Here is a 23,619-nt window from a genome sequence, read left to right on the forward strand (position 1 = left end):
ACATCAAGAGGACCAATTCCATTTTCTCTAAGAAAAATATAGACTATAGGTGGGAGATGTTCTCAAAAGCAATGACATTTATTTCAAAGTGGAAAAAATATAATAGGAACTTTGACCGTGAGTCCATTTGCACTTTTGCCTTCTTCAAAGAGGACGCTGAACTCTCAGCACTGAACTCTCTCATAACTGGGAGAAATGAGAGTATGAGAAGAAGAAACGTGGCCAACCTAACATGCAAAAAAGTGCCAGAGACGCTCACCATGTTTAAGAATTGCAGCTTGTTGACCTGCAAAAGACTCAACTACCGAGATTTGAGTTCTACCAGACAAGGTATTAAAATTATTTTTTTCCTAGTACATCTATTACATGACTTGTTTGCTAAAGAGCTTCTAAATTTGCATGACGCAGACCTTATTTAGCTAAAAAATATCCCTCAGAGCTAAAAAGTTTCCCTTGCAAAAACAACAGCTATAAGAAAACATTATAAGCATATGAAAATCAAAAATGGACTGATTTTGCTTTTAATGATGAGAGCAGGGAGACAGAACAACAGTGGAAACGCTACTTGCCTGGTTCACTGATGACCTGCTGAAGCCCAATAAGCTAGCAGCTGCAGATGTGTAATCAGATACAGAGCTACACAGATGTGGAAAATAATGGGTTTTTTTTAAAGTTACAATAAAAGGCCTAAAGAACTCACTACATCCAACTTCCCAGTAATTTTCCCAGTTCACTATTTTATTTTTTTTTTAAACAAGGCCCAGCCTGCCTAAGACAGAGTCAACTTTCAACCATGGTATGCAGAAAGACATGATAGAAACATCCCATCTTATCTAAAAAACTTGAAAATCAAGGATTATGACCATAAACAGTTACAAAACTCAATAGGCAATGTATGCATTGCAAATCCATATGCTCTGTAATTTTAGCATCACAAAACTGCCCCTTGTTACATGCTGCTTTTTCAGCCTATTTTGCATGTGTTAAGGTGGCTGCTATTTTCAAACAAATCTATCAAACTTGAAGGTTTACCAGAGACTTGACAGTGTTATGCTATAATAACGAAACAGAAGAAGTGTTAGTGAAGCAAAACGAGAAGAATTTGTAATGATATATGGAAAAATAAGTAAAATGTATTCTATAATCAATATTTTACACTTATGTAGAGTGAAACAGCACATTATTTATATACTATGCTCTCCTATTTTCCTTTTTCGCTGATGAATTTGTGCTGAAACATGTCCATCTAATGGAAGTATGACTTTGCACAAGAAATCATCTATTAATTCCTTCTTTCAAAGGCATATACCAAGAACAGTTGCATGTTTAGTCATTATAAGTAACTATTTTCTGCAAGTGTGAAAAAAATTGCGACATGGTGCATCAGTTCGAAATAAGCCATTCCATCAGAAAAACGATGAATAAAGATAGTTCTATGTCTGCAATGACAGATACAGATGCATTTTAATGCAGGGATTCTGAAGGGTGTCCATATTATATGGTTTAAAAACTATTGGATTGACCACCAACACTTACAAGTAAAGAAAATTTTCTGTAAAATAAATATATTTTTTTTTAATTGGAAAAGAAACTGCAACGTATATGTAATTTGTTTCCAAAATGCAGAACACAAAACTACTTAACTCATTTTCTCTAATAATGCAATCCGTTTGATTAATAAAAAGTGTGTTTCTTCAAATATGCTCAACAGAAAACTTCCTAGCAGCTCAGTATGCATTTGTTTTTAATGAGGACAGCAGCTAATCCTATGACAGCTGATCACTCACTAAACCAAACCAACTGATGAACAACTATGAGCCTGCACCCGCAGCCAACATCGTTGTTCATTGCTTATCCCAAAACATTGCCTGTTCTACGTGTTCCTTCCTGCCTTGTCCCCCTCACTTGCCTTCCTCGATCCCCAGCACACCCCGAAACTGAGCTGTGTGCTCTGTGTCACCGCGGAAGCGAGCTCCCAGCCCCAGTTTATTATTTCTTTGCCCTTCCCTCAGTGCTAACATACCCCCTAAGGTATCCCATTGCTTCCCCTGCTGCAAAACACTTGTTGCTAGGAGAAAACCTACTGCTTGGCAACAGATTTTTAAAACAACTTTGGCTTTGTTACTCACCGAACTTTACATTGCCAGCATGAAATAACGAACATGCGTGGTTGCTAGTGCATCTGTGTATTTATAACCCCCTTGAAAACAACTGACCCCTTCCAACAGGGATGTGCTTGCCTTTTAGTTAATTAGTGTTCACAGCCAATACTGCAGGAAGATTCAAAATTGAAAGGTTTTTTGTTTTTAAATTGCTGATCGTAGTCTTCCACCAAGGCGAAAGCTCTTGGGGGACTTCTTTTCCTGTTAAGACAACATGGTGTTGCAATACTCTGCTGTAATTTTGATTTACGCTTTACGTGAACATCGTATCACCTTATAAAAACATAGCATGACTACCATGCTATATTGCAGGAACTAACATGACTATAGCAAGCACGCTGGAAACATTTAAAAGACCTTACTGATAGAGTGAAACACCTAGTGACTTCAGAGATTATATAATTTTTTATCTCCATCTGAAAATTATACTGAGAGTCTTATTTCATACGCTGTATCTACAAGCACAGTAAAACCACAATGATTCTCCCTTCAGAGGTCAGATGGCTACAGCTCTGGCAAGTACTGCAACACCACTGGCATCAGGGAGTAATTAAGTACAACCTTAGATTATGTCCAGTCCTGAATTTGGAGTACTTGTCATCTGTTGCAAATGTTTTACATTTCCTCTCAGCTGTGACACCACGAGGCAATGCTGAAGTGTAGGTGACTCGTCTCTCGATCACCTCCCTCCATCCAGAAGCCCAGCAGCACTGTCTCTTCCCATCCCTCCCTTCCAGCACTGAAGCCACACCAGCGTCTTCTCACTTTTCCCACAAACAAGAAAAGATTTCCCAGACGTATAGCATCCTTCAAGTACATACACCTCCGATGAAAACTGGTGCTGGAGATCACAGCTACAGACAGTCCTGTTTATGAGATGGGCCCATAGTAACTTCCTTAATTCAGTACATTGTTGCATATTGTCATTCATACACTCACCCCTTTTCCCCTATGTAGACATTTTATAGATATAAGTGCACAACCTAATCACAGTATATTCACTACTGAAATCCTACCACTTTATCAGTCTAATCTGTGGCTGTATTTCAACATCACCTGGTTTTAAAAGCAAGGCTAGGTTTTCTATTGCATCGTTGGGCTACCTACAGAGACTCCTAGGTACTGTTGTTACTGATGCCATTATTTTCCCAGTTTTGAATCAAAGGGTCAGAAGTAGAGACAATTGCATTTCTGTTATTCAAGACTTAGGACTAACAAAAAAGTGCTTTCAATTTCCAAAAGAGGAAAAAACCCCAAATTCTCCAAAAATTATACAAGTGCAGAACAGGCTAGAGAAACAGAAAATCTCAGACCAAGACTGTCGAAACAAGGAGCCTCAAAGTCAGCCCACTGAGTCAACATTCAAGCATTTGAGGAAAAGCTGGATTTTTCACAAGAACTGAGGATACTGGGAATTCAGTGTCCTTACTCCATTGCCTGAACACCAGATTTCAATTCACTACAGCTGAAGGTTCCTGGTTTTGAAAGCTTGTGCCCCACGCAAAATTTTCATAATGTCAAGAAATCCATGTTCTTCTGTCCGTCAGTCAACCACTGATAGAATTAAAGAATAAATAATAAGAAATAGCAAGCAACGACTTTTTAAGAAGCTGTTTTTCATTAATGACAGTTTTTCTATAAAATCACAATGAACATACTGGTGGTATGTGGCTTCTGGAAATAGTAATTAGAAAAATTGATCGAATGGTCTAATGAAGAAATCAATCTGAAGTCAGGGCAATAGCTTGCGTATCAAAGGAAAAACAGAGCTGCAGATCCAGTACTAGATTCTGTGGTTAAAACTTATAATTAATAGAACTGTCAGAGTTCAAATTGAGTACTTTGGAGATCTTTAGCTAGATTGTCACTATATTGAAAGCCAGCACTTGTAGTCTGTACTTGTACATATTCAGTACTACAGAAACTAGCAGTTACTTGTATGAACTTGTGAGACTATGGAAAAGGAATCAGAAGTGAATGGTACTCTTCTGAAGTACCTTTTTTGCATTTATGCATGTGCATTTCCTCTCAAATATTCTGACAAACACTGTATTAAATATTCAGAGTCAGAACTGCAGTATAAGATAAAAGATGACCAGTCCTTTCATTACTAAAATAAAATTAAAATTCAAAGATTAAAGCACATTATTCACATTTTTATTCCTTTTGCCCTTAGGCAAAGAGGCACTTGCATATAGAAGTATGTACATACATATGTTGTAACTATGGCTAATGTCACTATTTCAAAAGTGTTATGACACCACAGCAGCACGTACTACACTGGCATTGCAGTAACCTCTAAGAAAAATAGGTTATTTTTAATATAGCATAAATAAATGGATTTTTTATAGCATCCCCAGGAAACAGACCATTTCCTCCCCCCCAAAGCAGATGTGAACTGCCATCTGCTCCTCAAGCCCAACGCACTACAATAGGAAGAGCCATCTTCATGGCATTTTGCAAAAACCTCCCGGCATGAGAGGGAACACATCTCCTTTCTTAAATGAAAGGCAGAAGTTACAGGTACACTGCTAACCTGTCAGCCTGACAGGACAACTGCCAGCAGATCCATATTTAAGGGAAGGCTATTTCCAGTGTGAAGGGAAGGCATACACCCTCCCATCTATGCACCATCAGGTGGAGATCAGAAGAGCCAAACCCTAACCATTGGCTAAGAAAGGGCTTTTAGCACTTCCAGAGAAGTAAAACAAAACACTTCTTTATACACCGACTTTCCTTTCACAAAACCAGAAGAAGTTGAATACACTGAAAACTAAGGAAAAAAGCTTGGGACAGTTAAAGAGAGAAATCCAAACAGCAGTAGTTTGTAGAAAAACTACTAAAAATATTTTTTTTAAAAAGCTAAAAATAACATTAATGTACCTCAACAAATCAGCTTTTGCTAATACTGATCTGGAAACAGACAAATATAACTGAAATATCACCTGCCTTTTATAATTCAACTCCATATAAGCCTATCAGGTTTTCTCACAACTATCTTTGTGGATCATTGTTAATTTTTTACTTAAAACTTGCCAAAAATAAGGTATTTTCACTTTAATTAACATCAGATTAGAATTAGTCACGAGCCTTATTTTGATTATGCTTATTCGTCTCATGCTTACATGGAACACATTATTATTAAAGTTTCCTGCTCGTCCCACAAAACACTGCAGAGACTTTCCAACACTACAGTTCAGTCACCTCAGTGCTCACTGTGTATAAGGACACCTCTGATGTGAAGACACAGGCCAATTCTGTCATCCAGCCATGTTACTTGGGATTACAAGAGAATCACAGGGCCAGCCTGGGAGGAAACCCCAAGTGAAACCCATGCTTTGATTCACACTGAAGGTACACTTGCCCTGTTGGCCAGCCTCAACTGGTTTTACTGGGCATGGCAGTTTCCATATTTTGGGGACATGAAGCAACCAGTGCAGGATGAACATCACCACCTTCCCTGAGGGAAGGAGAAATCTGTAGGCTTACAAAATTAATGGTGAGACTACACTGTTGACAAGATGATGATGTTGGTAACTGGGACAACATGATGTCTCGTGTTGGGCTTGGCCAACTCATGAACAATGAAGATGTACCTCTTTCAGAACAATGAAGATGTAGCTCAGATCAACTAGTACTTCAGCTCTTTGTCCTCTCCAGTCATTTCCACACTGAGTCTTGCTCTTGCATTTTATATTTGTGAGTCATCGTATTTCTTTTTCTGAAGGGTCTCCAAGTCTCACTTTTGATCAAACTGATGCCTTTCTCCTGCAACTCCTCTTCCCAAGTATAGGTAGTAAATTAAATATCCTACAATCTTTTGTTAACTTAGATTTCACTGAATATTACTGGACTAACGATTTGTCATTTCACATACTAGTTCTTCCAGAATTCTGGCCAACTTCTCCATACTCTTCCACCAGCAAGTACTTGCCACCATTTCCGTACTTTCATCTCCACTACTAATTTTAGCTTTGCCATCCATGACGAATATCACATTCCTGTTAAAGACTGAGGCAAAACACAAGTTTAATGTGGTGATGGACTTTTTATAAATGGTCATCCATCACTGCACTGATTGGCACAGCATGTTAAATCATATGCTGCGGCTGGTTTATGGCTCTTGAAATCCATTATCTGAGCTGTGTAAGTTAGTGCACAAGGTTGGAGTCTGCAGAGAAAGTGTAATTCCAAATGCCGTTTCCCCCTCAATCCTTTCCTTTGGTTTACTCTTGTCAGCTGACAGGCAGCTGAAAGATATTTGAATCTTGCTTCCCAAGTGTCACAATCTTGTCTGAGTCACTTGTGTAGTTCACTAGAGCACAGTTGGCAGGAAGAACACAAGAATGGCAAAAAAGACACTCCCACACAAAGCTGGGATTTGATCAGAATAAGCAAACTGGTAAGTAAATGCTCACTGAGCGAAGAGCTGAAATGCAGAGTGGCAGCTTCCACTTTCAAGGATAAGAACTACAGCAACAGTGTGGGTTTGGCAGGGAAGGTGGGAATTCTGGAACGTAAGGCAGCCGCTGAGTGTGGGGTGAGGTACAAGCATTTCCTACCAGCCATTGTGTTAAACATCCATGGATTTTATCTTTGGCAAAAATATTCAGATATAAATGTCACATTAAATTGAACGTAATGTACATGGCAGAAAGACTGCACCTACTAATAAAACATCCTTCAATTTTAGGAAGCTTAGGGTTTGATCCTGCAGCAAATGAGATGACTTTGGATCCCCAGGCTAAAGATACATCATTTATTTTCAACAGAGATCATCAGCTGCTCACACTATCATACCACAATTTTAAAACAAATTAAGTTTGATGTGTCAATTACTTTAACAGATCTGACAGCGTTTCATACTGTTTTAGACTTTACATCAAGAACAGTTATTTCTGGCAACGGTAACCTACCAACTTCTGGCCAGGCTTTCAATTAACATGATGTCCTGGTTTGGCCTAAACCGTGACACATGACAAAGCATCATCACAGACTGCATTTGTGTCACAGCATTTCACAGCCATCTGGTAAGCCTTTGGGTCCTTGACCCTCATAATACCATCTGTTCCGATGCCATTGTGCCTATCACTTTTTCAAATGGTCATAAATTAAAAACCAGACAGAATCCCAACGAAGCTATTGTCAGCTGTCAGGACAAACTGTAACAAGGACCATGAAAAAAATGAAAATTGAAATGGCTCTGCAGCTGATAGAAGTTCGTTTGCTCATCTTTTGAACATTTGTAACCACTTGACATCTGTCTTAATTTATTACTTGCTCCCCTTTAGAAAATAACGGGGTTTGTTTTTAAATGAGAGAATATACTTTTAAAACTACATCTTTATTTAAAATTACTTAAGGTAACAAAAAGGCATCGAAAACCACTTACCAGCAGAGAAATTCTAATTCAGAAACCAAGGCAAAAGCAGTCCTCTCTTCTAGTAGGTCAGATCTCCTCTGATAGAAGGCAAGTATTTTTCCAAAGTGCTACCTAACACAATATTTGTCCATGTGGATTTAGACCTCTGAAACTCTAAATACACTGTCTATTGTACAGAAGAAATTTTGAATCCGCATGATTTTTTGTTTCAATTTTTATTTCCATAGCCCTTTACTGATAAAGTCTTTGTAACACTCACAACTCACTATTTTGTCTAAATATGTCACGCTACCAAGTCATATCACTAACTAACCTAATGTAGCAGAATTCATTATGTTATGTTCTGGAATAATTTTTAAAAGTTAACTTTTAACAGCTATCTCCATGAGCACTGACCATAATGAAGCCTGGTTTGGTTTTCTAAACACTGTGTCTTATATTCCTGCAGCAGAGAATTTACAAATGCTCTCTCTTACGTGTACTTGCTGATATCTAATAAAAATTTGAAATCATGAAACAGCCTCAGTAGTCTTTCCTCCTGCCTCTATTTTTCTAATACTTGCACAAGCCTAAATTTTTTTTAACATCATTCCCTCTTCTGTCCAGATGAAACTGGGTAAAGAATTTAACAGTTATGAAGGGAAAGCTGACAAACATACACACAAACAATAACAATTTAGTAAGCCTGATTTCCTAAGGATATCAGTCTTAAACAGCAAGTTCAATGTGTGTGATACAAACAGTGTATCAGTAGTGGCTGAGGAAGATTGAGCCACTGAGCTTTGAGCCATTGAGCACTGATCATTACACTGAGCTGCAACAAATCATTTCACCAGCATCACTGATTAAAAAGACTAATCAATGAATTACAACTCAGAAAAAAATTGATCTCAAATGTTAATTTCAGATACATCCATAAAAGAAACATTAATAACTTCACTTATGAAGCGTAGTTCCGGGGATAAGAGGGAAGCATTTAAAAACTTTGGGATTTTTCATCAAAGTATTTAGAAAAAAAATTGAAAGAATCAAATGTCTGCATCCTAATGGGCCTACTGAACCACGCTATATTGCTCAAGTGCTCTGGGTAGTGTCTTTCCTCGCAGTGCTTAGCTTTTAACAGTGTGAACAATGTTCGTGTTTTCATATTTCTGTCACGTAAGTGCTTTGCTAATGAATTGCTTTGCTTGGTTCATCTGAGCAGTACCAGAAGACCGAAGATTTCTTCCAGGTCAAATGCTTTACGTGAAGATATGTGGCTCTTGAGCATGAGCACTCCATTTTAACATCTCTACGTTTTGCTAATACTTCTTTCCCCTTCAGTTCTGTGCCAGTTCTTAAGAAAGAAAAGCTGTTTTTAAAACTGACTTTAAATTCAATGAGGGCTGTTCCTTGAAAGCCAGCTTCCTTAAAGCACCACAACAGCATCCACTGTAATGCAGCATTTCTTAGATTTGTGTGGAAAAAGCCACACATATACAAACTACATGTTTCAGGTCACAGATCAGCATAAAGAAGCTGTAATGTACTGCCACGTACAGAGCTTTTTTAGTTTCCCAAGACACTGATAAGTGCATTTTAAAAAAATGCAAGTACAAAACTACATTCAACCTCAACATCTGGACAAGAATAAATATTTACAATCATTCTGACAAACTTCAAGGTATTAAATTGCCCTCTCGTTTACCTCCCACTAATCACAGAATGGGAGCACAGAGTTATGGTTTGTCACATCTTACCAAACTGATCTCGTTCCCCAGGAGGTACTACCCCTCCTTCAGGAAAAAGCTGGCCTGAGAAGTCTTATTCAAAACTATATTTATTGCATATAATGGTAATTATATGAACAGACAAACAACATAACAGCAAAAGGAAATTTATGACATTACTTTGCCAAATCTGACTCACACTACACACGAGTAAATATGTGCTCACCAATTCATGTTAGGGGCTATAATATCCTCCAACTTCCCCTGAGGACATAAACCAAGACTTAGCTCTTTTTTCTTTAAACCCAGGTAGGAGTCTGATTTGTAGCACAGGAGGATGCATCAAAGCATAGAGCTGAACAGAACATCTGAGAAAAACTAACAACCCATTACAATGAAAGCAGCAATCCTTTTTCCTTCAGATCTCTATATCCACAGACTTCATATTTAGTGTTGGTTTGAAGTTAGCTTTTCTTGAAGTTTGAACATTCTACTGAGTAATAACGTAAGAAAAGAAACAAAGATCTATGGAAGTAATTTACCTTTATTACCTATAAAAGTGCATTACTATAAAACAGTGCTAAGTTTAACTAAGCTCTTAAAACCAGATCAAAAAGGAATCATAGAAACAAAGCACTGATGCCAAAGATAGTTCTGAAACAGTCTGCTATCCAAACAGCCATCTCCTCCACGAACCATCTCAGCTGCAATGACATGGGAAATATTACATTCATTAAGCAAATCCAAGACAACATTGACAAAATCTCCCAGAAAGGAAGATAGTTGGGGGAGAGAGAGATATAGGTTAATGAATTGATTTATTATTTAAAAGTATTAGAAGTTCTGCAGTGAATTTGAGACAAGGGCCTCATTTTACTCGGCTGAGCTGAAATGGCTATCAAGGAGCTGCCATGTATTCCTTCACTTAAACTGAATGCAAAGGCAGTAACTATCAAAAAGATAATTTTCACTGATAAACAATAGAGCTGTTTTAATCATCTACATTTTAAAAGGAGGTCCGTCAGTGACACTACTAAATTTAAATATCATAAGGGAAAACCCTCCTAAAGTCTGCCAATTATTTGCAAGTTAAAACCCACAAAAGATAGCCCGCAGGCTCCCTTCAGCAGGCAGTGGGAATATTGATGCTGCTGCCCTAACAAGATTGACTGATACACTGGAGATCCCTTTGGGAAAAATTATTTTCTTCAGAGTGCAAATGCACTGGAAAGATAAGCACAGGAATTAAATACGAGTCCCATGAATGTGATGCTCAGAACGAGTAATCAGGAGGCTTGTATTGTATTTAAAGCTAGGTAAATCATAGCATTCATGCCTCAGTTTCCCCATTTCTTGACTGGCAATAAATAATACATACTTCAGGGCAAAACGTATTTGAAACTTAAGATGTTGACCACTCAAAGTTGTTACAAAAACAAATACTATAGCCTTTTTTAAATATCTAGGCTTTAGATTTATAAAAAGAGTAAAAGAGATTTCAGCCATTGTCTTACTATCTGCCACATCAACTGTCTTAGTTGTCATACTATCTGCCATACCGTCTTAGTTGCCATACTATCTGCAGCCACTCAGCTTAGCCAGTTACATTTTTATTCCTCTAAACTTGCTCAGATGCTTAAATATTCATACTTAAAAATATAAAGAGCTGAAACTAAAAATGCAGCTATGCGACCAAATACCAAAAATTGCATTCAAGATTTAAATCAGCTATTGGTTCAACAACGTAAAAATTTATAGTGCGTACGTAAAAACTAAGACTATAACTAATGGCATTTTTTTCAAATGCCAAGAGCTGTTTGCAAATTCAGTGTTTTAACAAAACAGACTAGATTCGTACATATGTGATTAACTGTTGAAACTAAAAAGCTCATATCTTTTCACTCTCTATAAAGTCCATGCATATTAATATCATAATTAAAAAGGTGCAGATCAACACTGCACTGCTGACTGAAAAAGTGATGAAAGCCCCAAACAGCTTTCCGTTTTCAAGTTTAGCATTACTAAGTCTCACTCATGATGTATTTTCCCACTCATACCTGTTTAGTCAAGTAGCTTACCATGACAGAAGTGGCATTAAAAGCATTAACGACTCTAAATCTGCATTCACTATGTTTCATGTAGAGTGAACTTGGATTAAACACACAGTGGGCATGTTTACTTGCAGCCGGCAGAGTCTAGTTTCAGAAAACATTGATCCTTGTGCTTTTACACATTGATAACCGGATTAAACAAATAAACTGTACAACATAGCCTCTGATGTAGGTGTACCCAGTACCCAGGTTAAATATGGTCAGCTTACTATAGCTTCAGTGAGCCTGCAGCGTTGACCAGACTTTTCAATCATTACTCAATTAAGTCAACAGAAACTGAAACTCAGACCATTGTTTCACAATGCCAAATGTACAGCACCAACACCAGTTTACCAAGACACTGGCTTGTAACTTTTGTGTTGATGTTAATATTACATCACGCCATAGCAACAGCATGAAAAAATCCTTTATGCTCAGTAGAAAATCTGATTACAAAGGCATCCAGACTTTCAAAGTAAAAGTAAATTTTCTTTCCCAAGCCAATATAAAACCAAAACCAGAGAGATTCAGATAATCAAGTTGTGAGAACTGGATTATCTCCATCCTAGAAAAGGACAGAAAAGAAAAATAAAGAAATCAAAGACTAGTTAGCAAGTTAACAGTGGAAGCATTTTTACTACCAAAAAGTAGTATAGTGTTTGTATTTCAGAAAGAAAATTGTTATTTCAGTTTTCTTAAATTATATGCAAGGCCTTAGGACAAATGTTGAAGAAAGGAATGGTTAGCAGTACAGTAATAAGGAAAAGTGGAATAAAACACAGTATGTGTTTACAACTGGTGAGACACTAAGCTAGCCTGTCCAGTATTTGATTAGATAGATTAAATCCTGGGAAAAAAAAAAAAAAAAAGAAGTTATAGAACTTATTTGTCTGGATTTCAGTAAAGTTTGGATATAGGAAAACAAATCAAACTAGAGATGGCATAGAGCAGCATAAGAACATAAAAATGAGTTAAGAACTAGTTTCTACTAGTCCATCCATCCAACAGGGATGGATGATGATGAGTAGACTCCAAGGTTTGGCCTCAGACCATATCTTAGTTTAATTTATGGTCTCAGCCCATAGGTATCAAGAGTGTCAATGAAATTTGATTGCAATGAAGTTATAGCACAGAAGCAGGTCATCCAAAGGCTTTTAGTAAAGAGCTCCTACAGTCCACAGCTTTGGCCACAATGGTTTTACTTAAAAGACCATTCTCATCTCCTGTTCCCTAACTCTAGTTACAGAAGACAGCAGTCAGTTTTATTCGGAGAAAACACTGGCTTTCTTTAGTGAGATTCAGTACGCAAGGTGGCCAAACAGCATGTCTCTCCCCTACTGAGAAATCAAGAGATGGCAGCTTTCTGAAGAATAGTAGCTGCACATAACTTTCTTCATATCTTTTATTGCAACTCGTTGAAAAAATATACTCTACTATGAAGAATAATGGAAAAATAACCATCAAACCTTTGAAAGGAACACAGTTTTCAGAGCTGGACAAAACACACTTCAGATTTTCCCACGAGTTAGAGCTCACTGAAATAATTGCTTTCTCTGTTAGACTGATCATCTAGATTAAAAAAATATCCTGACATAAAGTATAGCCTGGCACTAACCTTAAAGGCCAATTCTTTAACTCCATCTAAAACCAGTTAGCTACCAGAAAACAGAGTCTATGCTTAAAGAAAACTAATCTTGGAGAAATTATATTATACTTTTCATACATAAGTTGGTTGAATCCTTCCAAAGTGAAAGGTTCAACTCATCTTTAAACTGCACACATGAGCAGGGGAAGGACTGCTAAGTGCAATACTGGCTATCAGGGAAGTAAAGCTTCAGTAAATGGAAAAGAGGTCTTCAAATAAAATTTAAAATGACATGAGTTGGAAAGATAGAGAGACATAAAAGACTGTTCCAGTCTGGGGATTTGCAGAAAAAAACTCTGTACTGGAGCAGACAACTTATCTGGGGAATGCAGCTGTTTGACATAACCCTGGCAAAAGCAAGCATTAAAATCGTTTCCTGAGGGACAGTTGCTTCCAGATCTCTATTTTTGCATTAAGGTAGGCCACTTCCTGCTTGATGAGGATAAGATAAAGCACAATTTTTAAGAACAACTTGTTTATAGTTCCTAGTTAGAAGAAAGGAATCATAATTGATTAGGTAATTCCTGGTCCTCTCAATAGCAGTCTGTTGTCTTGGGAAATGGCCTATGCCAAAGCAAGTCCAGACCCCGTCACAGATGTAAAGTAAAAAGCAAAAGATAATTTCATCAGCACACTAAAATGCACCTGAGAACTGCAAGAGATTTATAGTAAAATACATGCACTGATAACTCCTGTGCAACTTCATAATAATATGTTATTATAAGAGACTGCTAAAGAGGTAGGTCTCAGACCCTTGGCTACACTGCTGCAAGTTTCCCACACGCATTTACTAACAACCACAACTAAACAGCACAGAATGGTTTGTCTCATTCAGATTGCTGTTGATGGTAGCATTTAGTTGTATTTCACCAGTATGCAAAGTTACACAGCACAAGAAAAAAAAAGAAGACAACACATGTAGATGACTTCACATCTCAAATGTTTTCCTGTAGTTAAAGAGTTCTCACCTACAGAACTCTACAACAGAATCTTTCTCAGGAAAAGGAAAATAAACCCCCTTTTGTTCATTTAAAGTTGAGGATGGCTGCTGTCTCCAGCCTTTTTCATATTCTTTATATTTACCCCAAAATAAATCCTTAAAAATATTTCTTTATTAATTATGAGAAATTCAACTATAAATGATTAGATGCCAGATGTTGCCTACAAGCAAAAGCCCTTGGAGACTATAGGAAAGACAGCCATGCATACCAGGTGCCACATACCTTTGATTGCTGTGTACGTTCTCAGCTCCAGCTATAAAGTAATACTTTAATAAATTCAATGAGCACAAAAATGCCCAGGGAAGCAAAATAATCATAATTAGCCCAGCACATACTTCAGCAGAATGACCTAATTTAAAAAGTGTTTTGCAAAGCAATTCTCATATTGAAAAGCAATTACACAGGGCAAAATAAAAATTGTATTTCTGAGATCCATGCAAAAAAGCACCAGCAAGTATCCATGAAAAGGGATGTAAGAGACTACAGAGGATAGTAGGGAATAGCACACATTTTCAGTTTCTTCCAGGCCTTCTCTTGTTTCCATTTTATTCTTTTTTTAAACAAGGAGAACTTAAATATCAACACCAACTATTATCACTTTACTGACACAAGGCCTCCTAGCCATATCCTGAATTACTGGGACTAAAACTACTGACATTTTCATTCTGTTACATTAGTCCTGGTTCTTAGTATTTTTCCACTAGTAAAAATCTGTATGTTTTTTTCCTTCTATCCTCTTTTAGGTGGCCAGTTACCCAGCAAAAGGCATGGAGGAGAAGGCAAAGATTACTTTGGATATCAACAAAACCCAATTGACAACGACTTTAATGCAGTCAGCCCTTTAGAGGGTAAAATGCATAAGGAGATGGAAGGACTCTGGAAAGACTTTTAATAGGTGTTACCCTTTCTACCACCTACAAAAAAAAGCTTGAAAAAGTAAATCTTTCATTATGCTGTGATCAGATGCTTTTACAAGCTTGCTGGTCTGTTCATCATCTGTATTTAGTACTATGAAAAAAGGAGATACTTCCCATGTAAACTACTGTAAACAGTCATAAATATTTTGTGTTCTTTAAATAAGATTAGGCGCATCTTTGCCTATAGAAGCTTCAACACAGATCACTAAGGTATACTTGAACCTCCCATGAGAAAACCACCAAGAGAGAGCCAGAAGCCCAAAAACTTAATTTGTGAAGATCCCAACTAAGGCTTTTCAGTTGCATTTTTTGCCACTGACACTTTTGTATGGACATTCCCCAACCATATTGCATAACCAGGTTGCATGAGGAGCATGACTGGAAATATTTTGGAATGGCCACTCTTGCAGTTGCATTGTATCTGCGTGCTTAAAAAAAAAAAAACAAACAAAAAAACCACAACATCATTAAAAAGCTCAAGTATTAAAAACCCAGACAAATCAAATATATAAAAATATCAGACTGGCAACAATCAAAAATGTATCATTATTAACTAGTTATCAGAGAATGGGCCATTTTATGGAACTGCAGGGTACTGCAATGCCTGCAAGACAATGACCAGTTGATAACAACCAGGTTGTGTGGCACATGGTTTGGCAGCACCTCACTGTGACAGTGCAATGACAATAAGATGTATCCAAAATATTAAGGCAGGTTTGTAGCACAGAATATATGTATACATACATATATGCGTATATTATACATGCATGTACGTAAGAGGAGCGAACACAGTTGAGAAAGATACTCATCTTTTGCACCTTCCTTCCATGATTACTATGGGTAATGTACCATGGAAATGAGGGAAGAAAGAACAAAATCTGTGCTTTATAGATTTTTACCACTGGTAAAAATAAGGAAAGTCTTGCATAACAGGAAGACTGTAACAAGATTTTGGCCACAAACAAGCATTCCCATAACGTTGTCTAACAGAAATCATGACCTCTACCTACAAAGCTTGTCCTCCTTGCATTCCTAGAATTGCAGGATGGCTGAGGTAGGAAGGTACCTCTGGAGATTGTCTACATCCAAACTCGAAGTAGTCACCTAGAGTGGGTTACCAAGTGCTGTGACCTGTCAGATTTTGAATATCTCCAAGGATGCGAGACTCCACAAGTTCTCTGGGCAAGTGGATGTATCTTACACGTGTATCTGAAATACTGTTACCATTATGCAAACGGTATGTGACCGTACTCTTGTTCCCCAGCTCTTTGCCTGTCAGTTACTGGAAACAGACAGTGTAGGGCAAGGAATCCCTCCTCAGATGCTTTGTTATGATGTCTAGCAAAACGAAAGCCCTCATCCAGATTGGGCCATTGTGATCTTTGGATTTCATTCCTTGATCTTGAAACAATACTTGTTTGCTACCTACCAAATTATGATATTTAATCTGTACTTGCTGTATGTGAAACGAATTGATAATAGCTCAGTTTTGATAATAGAACCCCATTTAAAGACTTTATGCTATAAGACATGAATCAAAGCTTGAGACGAACACTATTTGTATTTTGAAAACTGAAAACAAAGATTCCTAAAATCTTCCAAGCAAAGAGAAGCAACTTTAGAACAATACTGCACATTGTAGACTGACTTCGTGCAACAGCGAATTGTGATGAACTATCTGATGGGTGGAATTTTATCAGTTCCACCCAATACAATAAAAACACTGGAATGATTCCTGACCTGCCAAATAAAGAGGAGTAACCCTAGCCAAAGCACCCCTTCCTTCTGCCAGCATCTACCACTAATTAATTTTCCATTTTCTTAAATGGGAAAAAAATAGTAGTGATAAAATGGTTTCTGGCAAGCTGAGCCTGAACTGATAAACTGTGATTATCCCACAGATAATATAAAAACAGATGAAAACAGAAAGTTAAAGCTGAACATACCAGGCAAAAATCCCTACGCAAAAAAAAAAAAAAAAAAAAAGAGAAATCTCAGGAAAGTTAATTAAAAAAATAGAACTAAAAAACACTTAAGAAGAAGTTACAGAAAGCTGCCTTAACCATTGCTACTAGATTCACAACAAATACTACACCCCAATGGCTTAGATTATGCATCTTTCTCCTAGATTATGCATCTTTCTCCAGCACCACTCTGCAACAACAGCGCATGCTGCACAAAATCAGATTACTTTTGTATCTTCAGATATTCACAGATTGTCTAAACCAAACAACTAATTTAAGACCAGTTGCAGTATTCCTCTTGTAACGCCTGTCAGCTGAGGACAGCACAGACAAGTTGAAACCTGTTGAGTCCTGACAGAGCTCACTCTCAGGTGGTGAAAAGCATCCAAGAGTGGAGGCACTTTCTTGTTGAAAGATCTGCTCCTGCTACAGATGCTTTAAGCCATTTGGAGCGAAGACAGTCTTTTATGAAGCAGGACCTATGTTTCATAAGCCCCAACATACCACTTTCAGAACAGCAGTTCTCAGAGGACCAGCACAAACAGTCCTGCCTGAGTAAATGGGAACTCACTGCTTCACTTTATAAACAAAACTAGTGCAGTAAATTCCCATAGTCACTTTCTGTTTCCAAAAGAGCAACTAAATTATAGTTTAAACTTAAATTTGTAGCAATTATTGTTGTCAAATACTGAACAAAAATAGAACTGCTTTAAAGGAGTACTGTAAAACTCAGATAAAGCATCCAGGAATTAAGAAATTTTACTGGTCTTTACTCCAATGGTAATCTTTAAGATACGGATCAGTATGAAATGGTTAACTGCTGTACTTGAGATCAGTAACACTGAAAATAAAAGGAGGCAACTTTGAAAGAAACATCAAAAAAATAAACTTTCTCGATTATTCACCTTGATTCTCACTTTGTTATATTTCAAAAGCTAATGACCATGCAAGTTGGTGTTATGTACTTTTTATTGCACTAAGCACCAATGGTTTTCTGTTGTAACGCTAAAACGGGAAATAATACTTTCAAGGCAGAAAAGAATACAGCCTATGAGTGCCTTATGGCAGGTGAAGAATGTAAAGTGTATTGAAATGGTCGTTGAGCCACTTTAACTCAATGAACGTGTTCCAGGTTAAAATGCAAGTAGAACTGCCACTGTTTTCTCAGAGTGCAGAATGTGACTACTTGAAATATTTAGATATGACACTGGTCAAATCACAGTAAAATGCCTTCTGCAAGGAGCAGTGAGTTTTTGGCTGAACATATGTTTTGTTTTCTCTAATTCTATGAAATAACCTTGAAGTTTCTGAAGGGCAAACCCACAATATTTTACTAACAAACCTAAAAAAAACGATTACCGTTATTTCTCCATTCTTCTTCAACTACTGTGTGCATAAGGATGCACTCAGAGAGCGAGTCAAATAAGCACTGAGATTTGGCGTTAGCATTTAGCTCTACAGTAATCAGTTACGACACAAACTCCCCGCAAGAACCAGCATAACGTGCTTAGGACAAGCCTACATGGCCTAAACCAACAATTTTTACAGTATAGTGGCCTGACAGTGAAAATCAAATGAGTTAGTGAATGTTCCCCAGATGAGGTCCTTGTTATGAAAGCAAGAATAAATACTAGAGAACACTGCCTCACTGCAGGAAAAAAGTTAGTTTGGCTGACAGTGTTTAGTCTTTCTCTTTAACTTTCCTGAGCCCTTCAAACAGGGTCTGAACTCACATTTCTAAAGTATTCTCTGCTTTTCCTTTCTTTCAGTCAGCTCAACATCCTCGACAGGCTCATAAGCCTATGCTACCCATACGTACTGCCAGGCTGCTTTCTGGCAAAGTGTCTTTGGGTTAAAAAAAAACATAAGAAGTCAATGTAGCTATAAATAAATAACAATATATTTATAACTGAGAGGTAAAGTGCAGTTAATCTAAGCCTTAAGAGGTCTGACTTAGTTATGCATAATTATAGGAAACTTTTAACATATATCTAACAGTGTGGAGTGGGGAATGCAATTCTTTAAGATAATGTTTTTTGAAAACTAATTTCTACATGAGTAATTTTGGATAAGTAATTTCTCCTTTTCTGTTTTATTTTTCTACTCTTAGAAGCTAAGCTACCAATAGGATTAACAGGCAAGTGCTAAGACGAATTACTTAATATTAAAAAAATACTAGTCTTCTAGGATTATAACAATATATAGATGCTGGAAAAAATATTTTATGTGAAAGCTACATTTAGCTAAGAAATTTTCAGCCTGAGAGAGAATATACAGATTGTTTCCCGGACAATGGGTTGACATACTCATTGCCATTTCAGGCATTGCTGAATGATGGCCTGTTTCAGGACTTTTCAGATGTCAGCAGTAAGGGCTACTTTCCACAACAGCACTCTGACTGCAAGAGATAAAAGACTGTTTATTCTTTTTTCACAGGGGAGGAAAACAATGACAAAAGCAGGAAGGCAGCAGTAATGCAGAAATCTGGAGGTGATGATAAAGGGTAGGCAGAATGGAGAAAGTTCTTCAAATAAATCCATTCTGGCCAAAATCAGGCAGATGACAACCAATATATGACATTCAATAGAAGTGCAAATCCTCATTTTTCACTTTAGGTATTAAAGAAAATTGTAAATTTCATTGGGTGTGATAAAAAGAGATTTGAAACACAGAACACAAACTGAAGTATTTCAAACCTTTAGAACACAACTTTGCGTTGTTTTCCCCAACTGCATTATACATCCCTTAAAAACAAGAAAGGACACTGCTTTTGTTCAAAAGCACTGCTGCTGCACTCTGTGAAGCACACTTAATTTATAGTGACATGTCACTGCTTCTCTCTTGACATCTTGTAAGCAGTTACAGCTAGCCAACTAGCAAGCTGGTATAACCCCTGGCTTAGAGAAAATTTCAGTCAGTGACAAATGGTAAAAAATAGCACCTGAGAACAAGGCAGATCTTAAAACGAGAATTGCTTAACAGAATACAGTGAATCAATGTATGGATATAAACATTAACTGTATGAGGAATAATTCAATCACACAAGCAACTAAAAAAGAATTTTAACAGCATTTCTCTTTGAAAGAACTAGTTTTGTTGTTCAGCTGATTTAATTAATAGAAACCCAACATGTGAGAAGGGACTGAAACAGCGGCGAGCATGACCACAAACACACCGCCCTCTGCAGCCAGGCCTTGGTTAGAGTATCTCACATCTTCAGTAATGTAACAGCATAACTCAATCAGTTCCATTTCCCAAGAAGTTTAATTAAGCAGAACACAGAATACAGCCAAACAAATTGTCCTTCATTCATGGATCAAGCCCCCACCATTTGGTGTCATGTTGTCTTAGGCATTTCATTACTAAGGCATATACAACAAGAGTTAACCTCTCCCTCCAAACCCTCCCATTTATTGTTATAATTTTGTTGGTGAACAGATCTCTTCTATCACTCTTAACTGCTCCAGTTTTCACATCATCGCCAAGTCCTTCTGTTTTTCATATTAGTGCAGACCTTAGAGACAGCAGCATAATTAATAATAACTTGTTCTTTAGAAAATTGTAGTTTTAGACAAATACAGTGTTTTAACAGATCATACCAGCCAATAAAAGGTAACTGCATTCAGATAATATATTAGACTTCTGCAAAGACCACGTCTTCATGGTCACATTAACAGAATATGGAGTCTGCACTTGAGAGAAATACAAGAGTCTTTATGCAGAAACTCCAAAGCACAGGACATGCCATAACTCACAGGAAGAAGCACATCAGTTCTCAAGGCACGAGACTAAACTTTCCAGTCTTTCCTCACACATTTCTTCAGTAATTTAGATTAATAAGGTTGTTTCTGTGTAGAAACAGTACATCGTGTTCAGGAATAAGTACTTAAAGAGAGTTATGGCCAAAAAGTTGTACAGAAAAATAGTAAAGCTTCAAAGTTTACTTTTTCATCCTTCTTATCAGAGTGATGTATCATCATTAAAAGGATGGATTATATAAAGGAGAAATCTTCCCCATTCCCAATAAGCCATTCTTGTTCATACAAACATACACAAATGTTTTATTTAGCTTTTTGTTCTTCTCTGGACAACTACACATAATAAATCAAAGACCCAGCTTTCTCAATTACCAGCATCAAGAAATTTTACCTTCAGATTGAACTGAGTGTCAGATCTCACTCATTCTAAAATTTTAACTAAAAGAAAAAGATCCTTCAAAACTGATTTCAGGTTCAACTATTTCAAGTAATTTTACTTGGAGAGGCAGGGCTGGATATGTATGCTACATGCTAGAACCTGTGCCATCCTTAAATCTTATTTCCTTTTTGTTGCATTTTATACATAAAGTTATTATAATCTATACCTGGTATTTGCCCAAAAAAAGAAATTCACCAAAGCTTATTAAATAAATCTAAGCTCTAAGGTAACTGTTAGGTTGAAACAGTAGCATTTTATATTGCTTTCTAAGCATTGCTAGAAAACTACATCAAATCATTTTAAAATATCAAATTAGTCACAGAAAATAAGGTATTTTTTCCCAGAACTTTGGTTCATAGATGGATTGTCAGCTTAGAATTGTTAACACAAATATTACAAGTTAATGTTTCAGCTGTTGTTATAGAGGCTGGTACTTCCACAGAGCTGTTGCTATAGCTCCCCTGCCACGGAGATCATATCTCTTTATAATAAAAAGGTAAATATACACAAACAAATCGTTAAGATGTACAGATATTCATCTATACACACAGGCAAGGGTAAACACTGCAAACTTCCTCCTCAAAATACTTTTTGCAATAGTCAAAAGATCAAGAAAGATACAAGAATCCTATACTTTTCCCCCATATGGAATTACATAGACAAGTATTTTTACAGCATACATCTTTAATATTTCTATTTAAGCAGCATAAATCTCTCGGTATCTAGTCAAAACAATATCTTAGTACAGAAAAGGTCTAGAGTAATAGAGAAAGCTTATTAAAAACAAAATTTTAAATTATAAGAATGCTTAAAAGGGACTGGCCAGTCCAACGACTGAATAGTTTTCCTCCAGCTTGTACTCTAACTGAAAAGCTCATAAAAAAGGAACCTGGACTGGAAGCACCGTATTTTTCATCTCACATGCCTCTTAAGGCAGCTAATTTCTCAGTCATTCTGAAAAGCATAGTGTGTTTACAGACTATTTATTCAAAGGTAGATTCGGAAGAGGGGCAAAAAGATATCCAGAAAAACATTAGCTTTCATTTTCACTGAGCTGCACTGCTTTAGGTCAACTGCTTGCTTCTTCAGAAAAAGGAACCTTTTGGCATTTGTCAGTAGGCTCAAATATCTTGAAATGCTGAAAAGGTGAAACAAAAAACTTCCCCTGTGCTGCCTTCCTATCTGATCTTTTGTCTCATATGCTCCCCTCAGGGATGCATAAGAAATTTCTCTGAATAATTCATAAGTACCTAGGCAGAAACCAGCTTCTACTTCTGAACAAAAAGGTTGGGTAAGAAGCTGATTGCAGCTGTCCTACTCTGCTCTATCTGGAAGAAAACTGGATTTAAAAAAGAAAGTCATTTTCCTAACATGGTAAGTATAGAGTATATAAATCTATGTATATATGAAGTATATAAACAAACTTATGCATTTATATTGGGGAAGGCACCTTGGTACTTACAGCTACACATTCCTTTGAGGACAAGACTGATTCTCTACCTTTTAAAAATCCAAGGAATCACATAGCATGAAGGTAATCAATCAACATGTAGAATTAAACTCTTAGTTTGGAATTAGATATCAGAATGGTCTTTCCTCTAGACTACAGTATCCAATTCTTTTCTTACCATGAACCACCTTCATTTCCTATGGCACTGAATATTAGGCAGGTGCAAATGACTTCTTCTACTGCAGTCTGTTAGGCCTGAAATAGTCTTATGGCCTGCAAATCCTTTTAATGTCCCAACACACAGAGAAGAGAGAATAAAAAGGCAGAAATGATTGTTTCCAAAGCTATTTTGCTAATAAGAATATAGATCCAAAACTCATATCCTATGGTTTCCCCACATCAAGTTAAGATTCCACAACAGAGTATCATAAGTTGAGACAAAAGGACTTATGAATGTGGACTCAGGACTTACCAGCCTCTGCATGCTTTTCACATGGGTAGGACTAATAGATAAGGCCTCTTCATACCAGCGTTTAGCTTCATCAATATTTCCACGAAGTTCAGCCACCTGACCTCTCATGTAGAGAACATAGTGTGACATCGGAAAGAGATTAGCTGCTTCCTGGGTACACGCTGTGGCCTCAGCAGGCTTCCCAATTCCTATGTAGACCTCAGCTGTGGAAGGAATGTGAGGACCAATGAATTACTCTTGCTTCATCATAGACTAGATGTTGTCACATGTGCTGTATTTGTAAAGTTTCATTCTAAGCAATGGCTATTTTACTCAAAAAATTTTGCAGCTTAAGAGAAATTATTACATAAATTATTTTAAATTAATTATTCTTTTAGGAAAGTTGCTTTTCTAAATGTAATAGGAGCTTGAACCTCTAAATGGCTGTTTTAAACACCAGAAAACACTTTATAGTTTGTTGTTTTTAACTGAAGTCTGGAATTTTTTTCATTTTAGTTTAATTTTAAGGTGTGAGCATGCCAGTATTCCAGTATTATTTAAGAACACAAAATCCAACACAAACCAGCACACAGAGATCCTTACAGTAGGAAAGAGAACAGAACTGATTACGGGGTTTTCTGAATTTTACA

At 37.0% G+C, this 23,619-nt stretch overlaps 1 protein-coding gene across 4 annotated transcripts in view; it reads right to left on the bottom strand.

Annotated features, from left to right (window-relative positions):
* Positions 1 to 23,619, bottom strand: part of TTC7B (tetratricopeptide repeat domain 7B) — a 149,767-nt gene that overhangs the window by 7,679 nt on the left and 118,469 nt on the right. For all 4 annotated transcript variants that reach the window (XM_068398038.1, XM_068398037.1, XM_068398039.1 and 1 more), the window contains one exon: positions 22,991 to 23,193. In XM_068398038.1, the coding sequence (XP_068254139.1) occupies positions 22,991 to 23,193 (203 nt within the window). The remainder of the gene's footprint in view (positions 1 to 22,990; positions 23,194 to 23,619) is intronic.

The sequence above is a fragment of the Nyctibius grandis genome, chromosome 4 (assembly GCF_013368605.1).
Source record: "Nyctibius grandis isolate bNycGra1 chromosome 4, bNycGra1.pri, whole genome shotgun sequence".
NCBI classification, from domain to species: Eukaryota; Metazoa; Chordata; class Aves; order Nyctibiiformes; family Nyctibiidae; genus Nyctibius; species Nyctibius grandis.